This window comes from Cheilinus undulatus, linkage group 9 (assembly GCF_018320785.1).
Source record: "Cheilinus undulatus linkage group 9, ASM1832078v1, whole genome shotgun sequence".
NCBI classification, from domain to species: Eukaryota; Metazoa; Chordata; class Actinopteri; order Labriformes; family Labridae; genus Cheilinus; species Cheilinus undulatus.
In genome coordinates, this window is record NC_054873.1 from 3490509 (window position 1) to 3503300 (window position 12792).

At 37.8% G+C, this 12792-nt stretch overlaps 1 protein-coding gene across 2 annotated transcripts; it reads left to right on the forward strand.

Annotated features, from left to right (window-relative positions):
* The first annotated feature begins 2136 nt into the window (after window positions 1-2136).
* myod1 (myogenic differentiation 1) lies at window positions 2137-7779 on the forward strand. 2 transcript variants are annotated; one of them, XM_041794607.1, is made up of 4 exons: window positions 2137-3007; window positions 5191-5272; window positions 6352-6609; window positions 7349-7779. In XM_041794607.1, the coding sequence occupies exons 1-3, from the start codon at window positions 2417-2419 to the stop codon at window positions 6570-6572; spliced, it is 894 nt and encodes a 297-aa protein (XP_041650541.1). In that variant the 5' UTR covers window positions 2137-2416; the 3' UTR covers window positions 6573-6609; window positions 7349-7779. The 2 variants fall into 2 exon arrangements, with proteins under 2 accessions (XP_041650541.1, XP_041650540.1); XM_041794606.1 differs by having other exon boundaries at window positions 6352-7779.
* The last annotated feature ends 5013 nt before the right edge of the window (window positions 7780-12792 follow it).

Here is a 12792-nt window from a genome sequence, read left to right on the forward strand (position 1 = left end):
AAATCAACATGAACTCCTGAAAAGTTTGAATGCCACATTAACTGGGATCACTGGATGTCGGAGTCATTTTGTACATGCGCTCCTGATGTTAAACAGCATATTTGACAGAATAAACCCTCTGAAGCTGTCTGCTGCCTCTGAAGCAGGGAGTCATCTGCAGATGGTCTACAGGATTGGTTGTCCCCCATGTATGTGGGCGGCCCTGGTTCAGGTCCGTTCGTATGTCGTTCCCCACTCTCTCATCTCTGTGTCCGGCTCCATTCACCTCTAAATAGAAGACAAAAAGCCCCAAAGTAAAACTTTTTTTATTTTTTACAAAGTTGTTACTATTTGTTTTTTCATTTATTTATTTATTTATTGTTATACTTTCCGATCTGTAGCTGAATTTTACATATGTTGTTACTCTTGCTCTAAAAGAAGCTCCCTATTTTCTTTCAAAATAAAAGCAGCTTTTGAAAATCCAAACAGGAAGTCCCTTTCTATAATCCTAACTGTATAACCTACACAGAGAAATCAGCAAAACATGAACTCCTGAAAGGTGTATATGCTGCCTTATTTACCAGGGATCATTAGATGCCAGTGAGTCATTTTGTACATGCACTCCTGCATGACTTCCTGTTAAAGGAGGGAGTCATCTGCATGCTGCGTAATCAAACATTTAGCTGCTTTCTTTATTCTAAATTTAAATCTGCCTTATTAGCCCAGCTAACTGTTTTTATGGATTATTTCCCTTTAAATTAATTTACAATCAAATAAACTGATTTAAAATGCACATGAACTAAATTACGTTTTTCATGTCTTAATATGAAACATTTAAATGAAAAACTTTGTCTCCTTTTCTCTGTTCAGGTGGATTTTTTACCCTTTTGTATTGATTTGTTTCTATTTTTATTTTATCAATTAATTTAAATATTTTCATTTGCAAACATTTCTTCTGATCTACAGGAGCTTCAAATTTTCTTGTAAAATAAAATAATTTTCATCTAAACAGGAAGTGCAGTTTGTTCATCTTAAAACAGAACAAATTTTAAAATAAAAGCAGAACAAAGAGGGTTTACTGCAGCTTCATTTTTTTTATTTTGAGTGGATTCATCACAGAGAGAAAGCAGCTAAACATGAACTCCTCAGATTAACTGAGGGTCATTGGATGTGAGTCATTTTGTACATGCGCTCCAGCGTATGCCCTCATGTTTAATCCTCACACTCTCCTTTAAAATCATCACACTCTTCCTCTTAAAGCCCTTTTAGGACATCGGATATATTTAAAAGTATTAAAATGAATGAAAAACTTCAGTCTCCCCACTGTTATATCTGATCAGTTCAAACAAGGCCATTATCTCCCACAATGCCTCTCTGCAAACACTGAAAATTGGCAACATTTTTTTGTGAGCAAATATTTTTACCTCTGAATGACAGAGTGACAGAGGAACTAACAGGATTTCTTATTTCTGTATTGCAGTGGCAGTAAAATGAAAACCAGAGGTTTGAATGGTAGTCAGTGAGGCCTAAAAGGGCTTTAGCAGGGAAAATCCTGTCAACACAGCGTTGACAGTGAAATTTCAAAAATTCATTAAAAAATGAACATCTTGGTCCGATATCATCATCTTAGCATGAAAACTGCCAAAGTAAGAGCAAAAAATACAATTAAACAGCCGTGAAAGGCTGTAGGAGGGTTAAAGATGTTGAAGAGCACATCTGACAGAATAAGAACTCTGAAGCTGTCTCCTAGCTCCACTGGAGCAACCTTTGACCCTTTAAGCGTTCCCTTATTGCCTTTTCTATCCATCATAAGTTCCTTTTGTCTTAAATAAGTTGATTTTAAAATCTTAAACTTTAAAAGCAGCTCCTTCCAAACAGGAAGTCAGGATTGGAGGATGAAGGATTTTAGTCTTCTGACATCCCACCGTTTATGTTTTAGTAACAAGTCTGATTAGAACATCAGAGAAGAAGAAAATATGTGAAGAGAAACAGAAAAGCATGTTTATCCTCTCTCTCTCTGATGGAACAGCCCGGTGAGTGCCTCCATGTGTCCACACACACACACACACACACACACACACACCCTGCTGTGAGCGGCTCTATATCACCCTGCTCTTACTGCTCTGTTAGGGGTAATTGTACACTAATTACCGTGAAGTTGTAAACCCCTCCTGCTGCGCCATGATTGGTCAGCTCTCACTGGACATCAGGGACATGTCCCCGCCCCCCAGCGTGGTCCCAGGTATAAAAAGATCCAGGTCAACAGCTGAGAGGGCAGAACAGTTAGTGACAGGACTCTACATTCCCCCTGATCTCTCCTCCACTCTTCTTCTCCTCTCCATAAAAGTGTTGTTTTCTTCTTCTTCTGCTCTGAGCCTCCTCTTCCTCTCTCTGGATTTGTTCCTCCGGGCCTGGTTGTTGTTTTCTGGACTGGACCATGGAGCTGTCGGATATCTCTTTCCCCCTCCCAGCAGCAGATGATTTCTATGACGACCCCTGCTTCAACACCAGCGACATGCACTTCTTCGAGGACCTGGACCCCAGGTTGGTCCACGTGAGCCTCCTGAAGCCGGACGACTCCTCCTCTTCATCCTCGCCCTCTCCGTCCTCCTCCTCTTCCTCCTCTCCATCCTCCCTCCTCCACCTCCATCAGCACGCCGAGGTGGAGGACGACGAGCACGTCCGCGCTCCCAGCGGCCACCACGCGGCGGGCCGCTGCCTGCTGTGGGCCTGCAAGGCCTGTAAGAGGAAAACCACCAACGCGGACCGGAGGAAGGCGGCCACGATGCGCGAGAGGCGGCGGCTCAGCAAGGTCAACGACGCCTTCGAGACCCTGAAGCGCTGCACCACCGCCAACCCCAACCAGAGGCTGCCCAAGGTGGAGATCCTCCGCAACGCCATCAGCTACATCGAGTCTCTGCAGGCGCTGCTGAGAGGAGGCCACGAGGACGGGTTCTACCCGGTCCTGGAGCACTACAGCGGGGACTCGGACGCCTCCAGTCCCCGGTCCAACTGCTCCGACGGCATGGTGAGTTCACGGACGGACAGATGTTGGAGGAGGGGAGGCTGTGTGTGCCCTCAGACTGACGTTTTTATGTGTCCAAATGTCTCCCGTGCGCTTTTACGCACGGAAAAGGTCTTTACCAACTCCAAATCTGGGCCTGTTCCATATATAATTCCAGATTCATTTATTTACACACACTCTTCTCCCTCTATGTTGTTTCTGAAAAAGGTCGTTCACTCTGTTTGATATTTTTGGGCCTGACTTTGGACGATACAAAAAGTTTAAATGGCGTTTTCAGTTGATTTTTCTTGCTTTAAAATGTTTCAGCCAGTCCTGAGCGAGTGAAATTATTTTTTAAAGAGGCAAATGGACAAAACAAAAACATACAGACCACTTTAACTAAACTTGAGTTTTTTTCTTCCTGTAGACTCAAACTTTAAAGATTTATTTTCCTCATTTTGAAAGACAAAACGATGAGAAGCGGATACATGGAGCTTTATGAACGTGGTTCACATACATTCCCGCGTAATTTCATGTTGTGATTTTATCAAGTGATTGGATAATATAAATCCATCTTTGAGTGCTAAATGTGAAGCAGTCATTTTTACGCGTTTAAAGTTCGTCCCAGTGCGCTTTTACGCACGGAAAAGATCTTTACCAACTCCAAATCTGGGCCTGTTCCATTTATAATTCCAGATTCATTTATTTACGCACACTTTTTCCCTTTATTTGTTTCTGAAAAGGGTCGTTCACGCTTTGTTTAATATTTTTGGGCCTTTCTTTGGGAGATACAAAAAGTTTTTCTTTGTTTAAAATGTGTCAGCCAGTCCTGAGCTAATGGAATCATGTGTCAAAGAGGCAAATGGACAAAACAAAAACATAAAGGCCACTTTATATTAACTTCAGTTTTTTTTCTTCGTGTAAACTCAAACTTTATTCATTCCTCCTCCCTTTCGTTGAGGCCTGGAGCAGGAAAATCGATGTTCATGATTAAAGTAAAAATGCTTGTCGAGTAAAATTCTTCGGTTTTAAAGTTTTAAAGTTTGATTTTCCTCATTTTAAAGGACAAAGTGATGAGAAGCGGATTCATGGAGCTTTATTAATGTGCTTCACATAAATTCCCGCGTAATTTCATGTTGTGGCACTTCTTTATACCAGGTGAATCGATAATAAAAAATCCATCTTGGTGTGCCAAATGCGTCACAGTCATTTTTACGCATTTAAAGTTCGTCCCAGTGCGCTTTTACGCACAGAAAAGACTTGACTCGACTCCAGATCTTGTCCTGTGTGAGTCTGGGATCCTTTAATTTTTTTTTTTTATCTTCATCGATATCATAAATAAACACCAAACAAAAATCTACCAGGATTCTTTAAAATCTTTTTAAAATTATTTTCGCGGTGAAGGTTTCAGTTAAAGCTCTTTCACTCTCAACAGTTTCAGACATTTTTACGCACAGAAGTCTCAGCAGTTATTTGTTAAAAGCTGCAGCATGAAAATAAAAATATATCAGCTTTAATTCAGTCGTCCAGACTCCTCTCGTCTGCGCTGGAGCCTGGAGTTCGTTCAGTCGTTTCTTCGCTTCAGTCCGGGCCTGAAGAAATGTCGATGTCAATACTTTAAATAAAGATGTTTATTTAAAAAAATGAGGCGTCCAGGAAAAATTGAAAGCTTGCTTTAAAAAGGATAAAAGTAAAGTGGAGTGGATAAGTTCATGCGTAATTTGACGCAGGACACTCTTGGTTTTGATTTGGGCCTTTTTAAAATAATTTCTTTCCACAACGTTTATCCTGGAAATAACAAATTCTGACACAGTTTATGAGCTTTACTTGTTTATTCTAAACTTGAAACTGGCCCAATTAACTGCCTTTTTATGGATTATTTCCCTTTAACATAATTTACAGGCAAATAAACGGATCAAAAATGAACATGAACTAAATGACATTCCTCCTGTTTTTTTTTAAACAAATATATTTATTGAATTTTCACATGAAAACATTGAACAATATCAACAACACAGAAACAATCGCTAGAAAAGGTGCCAGACAGCAGAGCAATGGACAGAGTCTGTCATTCACACTCTGAGATGGGGTCTGTCACCAAAGACACACAACAATGACAAATAATATAAAACACAACAAAAAACACACTTCTCCTGCTTTAATATGAAATATTTAAATTAAATAGTTTGTTTTTTTTCTCTGTTTAGGCGGATTTTAACGGACCGAGCTGTCAGACAAACAGAAGAGGAAGCTACGACAGCAGCTCTTATTTCAACGAGACTCCAAACGGTAAGAAAACCAGAAGGACAGCTAAAGGGACAAAAGTGACTTTATTTATTAACACCAGGTGCCAACAGGCCAATCAGGACAGCAGTGGAGCTGGGAGTGATGTTTATTCTGCCTGACAGTCAAAGAAAGGCAGTAAAAGAAACAAATGAGGCCAATAAAAACAGGAAACCAGAACTGTTTAAGAAAACAGTGCAGTGATTTAATCTGGTAAATTATTATTCATTATATTACACTATTTTACAAGATTTTTTAAAAAGTATTTTTAGAGGATTTTTTTTTTTTTGCCAACTTTGGTTAATTTCACTTCATCTTGAAACAAACTCCACATGTTGCTGTTCATTTGTTGACATTTATGGGCGTATTTTCTCTTAAATTCACAATTTAAAATAAAAAAAATCAAACAAGTGACGCCAAAAATCCAGCAAAGGCTCAGGAAATCACAGCCAATTTTATTTTTTCAAAGAAGTTTAAATAAAAGCTTCAAACTTTTTCCAAATTAAAGTTGAAATTAAATTAAATTAAATTAAATTAAATTAAATTAAATTAAATTATGCAAAAGAGTGTGACAGGGTGAGGTTTATTTGTGGCCATAAGTTTAAGAAAAAATAAACTCCACATTTTGTTGTTCATTTGTTGACATTTATGGGTGTATTTAATCTTAAATTCACAATTAAAACAAAACAAAACAAAAAAAATCACAGAAGTGAAGCCAAAAATCCAGCAAAGGCTCAGGAAATCACAGCCAATTTTATTTTATCAAAGAAGTTTTAACAAAGCTTCAAACTTTGGCTGAATTAAAGATGAATCTAAATAAGATTAAATTAAATTAGATTAAATTAGATTAAATTAAATTAAACTATGCAAAAGAGTGTGGCAGAGTGAAATTTATTTGTGGCTGTAAGTTTAAGAAGAAAAAAACATCAAAGATCAGATTTTTGGTCCTTTATTTAAGTGTTTTCAAAGCAAACAGTCTTGACTTTTAGTTTCAGGCTTACTATTTAAATAAAAAAGAATCAGAAATATATCTAATTCATATGTTCTCTATCATATTATAAATGTTTCTGTTTTCTGTCATTCAGGCGGTCTGAAGAGCGAGAGGAGCTCGGTGGTCTCCAGCCTCGACTGTCTGTCCAGCATTGTCGAGCGGATCTCCACCGACAACAGCAGCCTCCTGCCCCCCGCCGACGGCCCCGGGTCCCCGCCCACAGAGCCCGCCGCGGAGGCAGCGGCCCCCGGCTCCGTCCAGATCCCCTCCCCGACCGCCAGCCAGGACCCCAACATCATCTACCAAGTCCTATAGACCCTCAGAGCCGGGACATTTACACCAACGACACACTGTACAGTCATTAAAACACAGAAACACGACATTTTTAAACATTTTTAAAGGTATTGTTGAAAGATTGTGGGCTGGACTGAGAATTTACTTCCTTTTTTCATCAGACAGTGTTATTTTATTTAAAACCAATGATCTAAAATGACTTTCTTGCCTAATTTTATTGATTCAAGCTGAAAGTACGGAGGGTCAATCCTGCCAGGAGAAAAATTGACTTACAAAAATCAAATGTCCCAAAAGTTTTTTTTATTATTATTATTAATTTTTTTAAACCATTTTCAACCTTCTTTAGAGACTTTTTGTGGAACTATAAAACATAAAAAATTATTTTTTTGTAAATACAGAATAAAATATGTTTTAATGTTTATTGTTAAATTGCAGTTTCTTAATATTTTTAGTCTTAAGTCATCAGCTTTAAAAGCAACAAAAATAGGCAAATTTGATTAAATTGTGATATAAATAAATACTCAAAAATGCATTTTTTTAAATTTACCCAATCAAGTTAGTTTGTTAGTTTAAGAAATAATTAACAGATAATTATTTACCATTCAAAAGTTGTCGTATTTTTTTCCCCTGGCATGACTGAGCTTCCATAGCTTTGCTGAATTCTCCTTTTTTCCTGCTGTATTTGTATATTTTGGACAAAGCCACTGGAATGCTGGGAAATGTAGTTAGGCTACACTGTAACAGAACTACTACAGGATCTAAATCAGCTCAACTCTTGTTTTATCTGTTTTTTTAAGTTAAGAAAAGTCCGATTTTGAGCGGTTCAGATGGATTTTTCTTCCCGTTGGTGATGTTCGTTGATTCGATGAAGGACGGAGGCCCAAAACAAAGAAAATCATCCATTTACATTCCTCCACGTTCGTCCATCTGAAGCCTGAGATGCCCCAGCTGTTCAATTCCCAAAGGACAAAAAAAACCTACAAAAATATTTCACTAAAAACCTGCGTTAATGCCGAGACCTCCAAGTCAAACTTAAAAATGCCGGTGGAGTTTTCACTCACTGCAGCGGAGGACCACTTTTCTCTTTGTGTACATATTCATGTAAATAAGAGCGGATTTGTTCCAAGTGAAAGTATTAATTATGTATTTAATGTTCCGTCTGTATGTGCTTTTGTTTGTTGTGAAAATGTTAAACTTTATATTTATACATCTGAAAACAGAGTGACGGTCAAATAAATGAACTTATTTATACTTAAGCACGACTCAGATTTATCCTTTCATTTATGATGTCAAAATCCACAAGAGCATTTTTACTCTGTGCTCACTAACCCCTCAGAATTCTGGGTAAAATCAGTGATTAACTCCTGTTCGGGAATATCCATATTAAAGTGAACACTCTGTTTGTAGTTCAAGCACAAATGAGGATTTTTTTAGAGAGGCAACGCTCTGGAGTTTCTTCACAAACTGTCAGACTTAACAAAAACGACATCTTTTATTCCTGTCTGAGTCAGCGTAGTGAAACAGAGGCCTGGACAGCAGTGGTTTCCAACCTGGGGTCCAGGACCCCGCGGGCGGGCGGCAAAGATCTCAGGCGAAGCACTCTGCCTCCCGACGCTGTCATAATTAGATGAACAGTGCTTAACAAATGTATTAGACCACCTGTTACATTTGTCTCAGAGACCATCCAGCATCATGAAGTGCTTTAATGCGGACTCTTTCATTTTCAGTCAGCTCTCCACGTTTTACCATTTTGAACAGGAATGAGGAATTTCAAACTGAATTCACCTTTTTATACCCAAATCTGAGCCGGCTCACTGGGCTTCTCTGAGAAGTCAGAAATGAATCAAGCATAACATTCAACCACTAAAACTCATTTTTCTGTTCAGGAATGACAGTAAATAACTATAATTTGACATATTAATCAAGAAATATTAATGTGCTTTACTATTTTTTCTGCTTTTTTGTAAATCAGTAAATTTGATAATTCATGGTTAACAATAATAATTCTATTTTAGCATTAAAAATATCATTTGGGTTAAAGAGCTTCTACATATTGGTGTATTAACCATTGCAGAAACATAAGAAATGATTTTGGTAATTACCAATGCTGTTAATTTAGGACAGCTGTGGCATAAACCTTACTTTGGTTAGGGTTAGGGTGGTCTAATACATTTGTTAGGCTCTGTAAGTCAAAATCTATTAGACTTAACAACAAAATACATTTTCAGGGGCTTTTTTCAACATAAACCTGGTGAATGGGCCCTCCACAGTCATGATTTATTGATGACGTCAATGCATGTGTGCTGGATCAGTGAAATAGGTGCTTTTTAACCCCTTTTCACCACTGTTTCTGTTCATTTCTGCCACTTTTTCCCACTCTATGCCAATTTTTTTCCACTTTTAATTCAATTTTGAACACCATTTTCCTACTCCATCTAGCAAATTTTTGCAAGATTTTTCCACGTCATACCCTTTTTGCCACTTTTTAACAACTTTTCACCATTTTCCTCCTATTTTGGCACCCTTTTTGCATTTCTGTAACCCACTTTTGACACTTTTCCCAATTTTTGCCTATTTTAAAAAAAAGCTTTTAGCTATTTTTCCCCTTTTGACCTGTTTTTACAAGTTTATGGCTGTTTTCAAATCAGCCTACTGCCAAATGCAGTATGCAGTACGTATTGGGCACTGCATACTGCATTCGACAGTAGTATGCAGTATGGCTGCCAGTCAGACGTTGTTGTGTAGTACGCTTGGCCCGGTTTAGCTGGTTTCCGGTGTACAGAAGTACGTCATACCCTGGTCAATATTAAATGACGCTATAGTGTTTTCAATCCATTTATGTCCAGAAAAATATCTGGGAAGTATTTTTATGTGATTGTTGGAGATTTTTATAGCCGTTGTTTTTAGGTTAGCATGTATAGCTCAGTGAAAGGACACACTTGACAGCGACTTTTCAGCCGTTACGAGCCGTAACGGCAAAACAAAAGCAACAGTGACCTTACTACAACTTATTTCGCTATAGTACATGTTAAAAAGATAAAGATAAAAGGTAATGGCACTTTTTGTAACTGTCAGCCACTCCAGTGAAAGTTTCACCGCTCTCTGCCATTACGAACTCTGACCCGGCGCTTTGCATTGTGGGTAACAGTAGGTGAAGCAGACTGGTCCGATGAATACTGTGAAATTTTCCCAAATCAGTACGTCATCCAGGTATTTTTGGTATACTGCAACTTTCACATTTGTTTGCATACTGCATACATTTTGGGCAAATCAGTACGCACTGCTAGTATAGTAGGCGAATTCGAAAACAGCCTATCTGACTTTTTTTTTTTTTTTACCTGTTTTTGCCTCTTAAGCCCATTTTTGTTGCTTTTAACCACTTTTCAAAATTTTCTTCACAATTTTTTCTCTTGTTGCTTATGTATACAAACATTTTTTGCAGTTTTAATCCTGTTGTTGCCTCTTTTAAACTGTTTTCACCACTGCTTTCACAAGTTATGCCACTTTTTCCTACACCTTTTTCATATTTTCCCACCTTAAAGTTATTCAACCAATCAAGAAAGACAAGAAAAAAGCTATGCAAGGTCTCTTACGGGACATTTAAAGGTCATGTGACACCTCAGTGGGTCTTTATGGGTTAACCCCTTAAAGGCTGTTGTGTCGTATTTGATACCTACTTTTATGGCGCCTCCATCTAATCAATATGATCAATAAATTACTCACAAAGCTTTTGAATACAATCAGATAAATGATTTAAAAAATGTTCTAAAATGGATTATCAGTGGCCAGAATGCCTAGTAAATCAAATGTGACACAAAAAAAATAGATGTTACATTTTATGATTTTTTTTTTCTTTTTTGGATTTCAGTCGAAGGTTAAATAAACATTTCAGTTCCAAAAAAATTGAATTTTCTGGCTTTTATTTGTGTTTTTAAAGAAAAAAAAGAGCATGATTATAAACGTAACTGAAAGAGCTGCAGGTTTATTGTGTTATTCCCCCTGAACATACAAAAAAAAAATATTAAACATTCCTCTTCATTCATTTCAATTTTCTCTGCATTAACTACACTCGACTGCATTATTCACATTTTTTAAAATTTTATAAGTAAGGCTTTGAAACACCTGATTGTGTTAGGAATTTTATTTTAAGCTTTAAAAAACAGAATTTTGGTCATCCTCTAACTAAACATGATAATTAGTCACCTTTATAATATTATACTCTCTAACTTTATTATGTTTAAGACACCAGAAAAAAAGAGACCATCAAACTTCAGTCTGTCATTTAAGACTTATAGAGCAGCAGCGCCACCCTGTGATCACCCTCTAGAACTGCAGCTTCAACATCATTTCATCCAGGAAGCGTTCAGACCCCCTTATTTCCTTTAAATGTTGTTTCAGCCTCATGCTTGAGTGAAAAAAATCATTTTTATTCTCAATAATCTGCATGCAGAACTCAATCATAACAAAGTGGTAAAAATAAAAAACTGAAATATCACACTGACATCAGATCATGTCTTCAGTAAACCCACCAGGAGAAAAGCAGGAGAAGAGATTTTTAATATCTTGTGGAAATAAAGGTTTAAAAGTGTGGATTTAATCGTCAGCACTCTGTTTTTTATCTTAAACGTTTCAGCCAGTTTATTCTATTCCTCGTCCTTATGTACTTGACTTTTACTCCTCACATTCAGGAGCTGGTAGAAAGGCTGAAACTGAAGCTGGTTTTGATTTTAGGATCAAATCCTGGCTGTCTGTTGAATCTAGAAAGAAACTTGTTAGTGCCACTTTAATGTCAGTGTTGGATGGTGATGTTTTGTACATAAATGCATCGTCTCAGAGCTTACATGCTCTAACACCATGTATCAAGGAGCTCTGAGGTTCATCCCTGACTTTAAATCGCTCACTCATCTCTGCCTGTTGTCAACCGTGTGGGATGTGGGATGGAAATACCACTTTTTTCCTAGTCTTTGCCCATTTTAGCCACTTCTTTTTGCCACTTTTATCCATCATTTTTTTAACCCCTTTTTGCCCATTTAAGCTACCTTTTGCCATTAAATACCACTTTTTTCTTACTCTTTGCCCGTTTTTGCCACTCTTGACTGCTTTTTGCCCATTTTAGTCACTTTTCACTCATTTTTTGCCAATTTTGGACCATTTTTTGCTACCTGTAACTCATTTTGTTGTCACTTCTCACCCATTTTTGCTTCTTTCTGACCCCTTTCCTCCCCATCTACACCCATTTTCACCCATTTTTGCCACCTTCAACATATTTTTATTGCTACTCAAAGCTGTTTTTGCCACTTTCACCACTTAGATTGTGGCTCTTGCGAAGGTATTTTTCAACAATTTGGCTCTTTGGTGGAGTAGGGTTGAGTAACGCTGACATAGACTAAAACACTGGCATATTGTTCTCTATGAGGATAATCTTGGCCTTCTTCCCTCCTACCTTCAGACCTACATCATTCAGAAGAGTACAGAAACTTATAATCTTCAGTCCCAGGATCTTTATTCACTGTCCGTCCCAAAGGTCAGAACTGAACTGGGGAAAAAGGCGTTTAAATCTGCTGCTCCCTCTGCCTGGAATGATTTACAAAGAGTTGAAACTCAATGAACTGATCTCGTTGGACACTTTGAAGAGAAAGCTGAAAGACTTGGAGGCAGACACATCTGGATGCAGATGCTTTAATTAATTCCTAATTCTGGCTGATTCTGGTAAATAGCTGCTGCTTAAATTCTTGTGTGTATGTTTTTTTTCTCTGCATATGGACTGCATATGTTGTATTTTGTTGTATGACTGTTTCTATGTATGTCTGAAACTCTGTTCACTGCTGCAGTCTTGGCCAGGACATTTTTAATCTCGAGGTTTTCTCCTGGTTAAATACGAGCCTGAATAAACATTTCCAGACTCTCCTCAGGTGTCTGAATCCTGCTCACCTTTCTAGACGTCTCCCTGCTCACACACCTGCTCACACACCTGCTCACACACCTGCTCACACAGGTGCTCATAATCAACCACCACACCTGTCTCTTATTGTGTTAATCAGCTGGTTCACCTTCAGACCGGATTAAAAACGACCCTCATTATTCTAATCTGATATTTTTGGCCAAGAACCAATGACTTTGATCATATTTGATTCAATTAATATTTTTTTCAATGTTGAATTGGCTTAGCTAGTGACCTGTTTTAAGATTCAATGCATTTTGATTATTTCAAACATTTTCTATGAATTAAATCTATTTCTTG

Excerpts from the sequence above, each read along its gene's own strand:
- myod1 (XM_041794606.1), top strand. The coding sequence starts at position 2,417 with ATGGAGCTGTCGGATATCTCTTTCCCCCTCCCAGCAGCAGATGATTTC. Across the intron at positions 3,008-5,190 it reads CCAACTGCTCCGACGGCATG|GCGGATTTTAACGGACCGAG; the intron begins GTGAGTTCACGG and ends TTCTCTGTTTAG. Across the intron at positions 5,273-6,351 it reads TTTCAACGAGACTCCAAACG|GCGGTCTGAAGAGCGAGAGG; the intron begins GTAAGAAAACCA and ends TCTGTCATTCAG.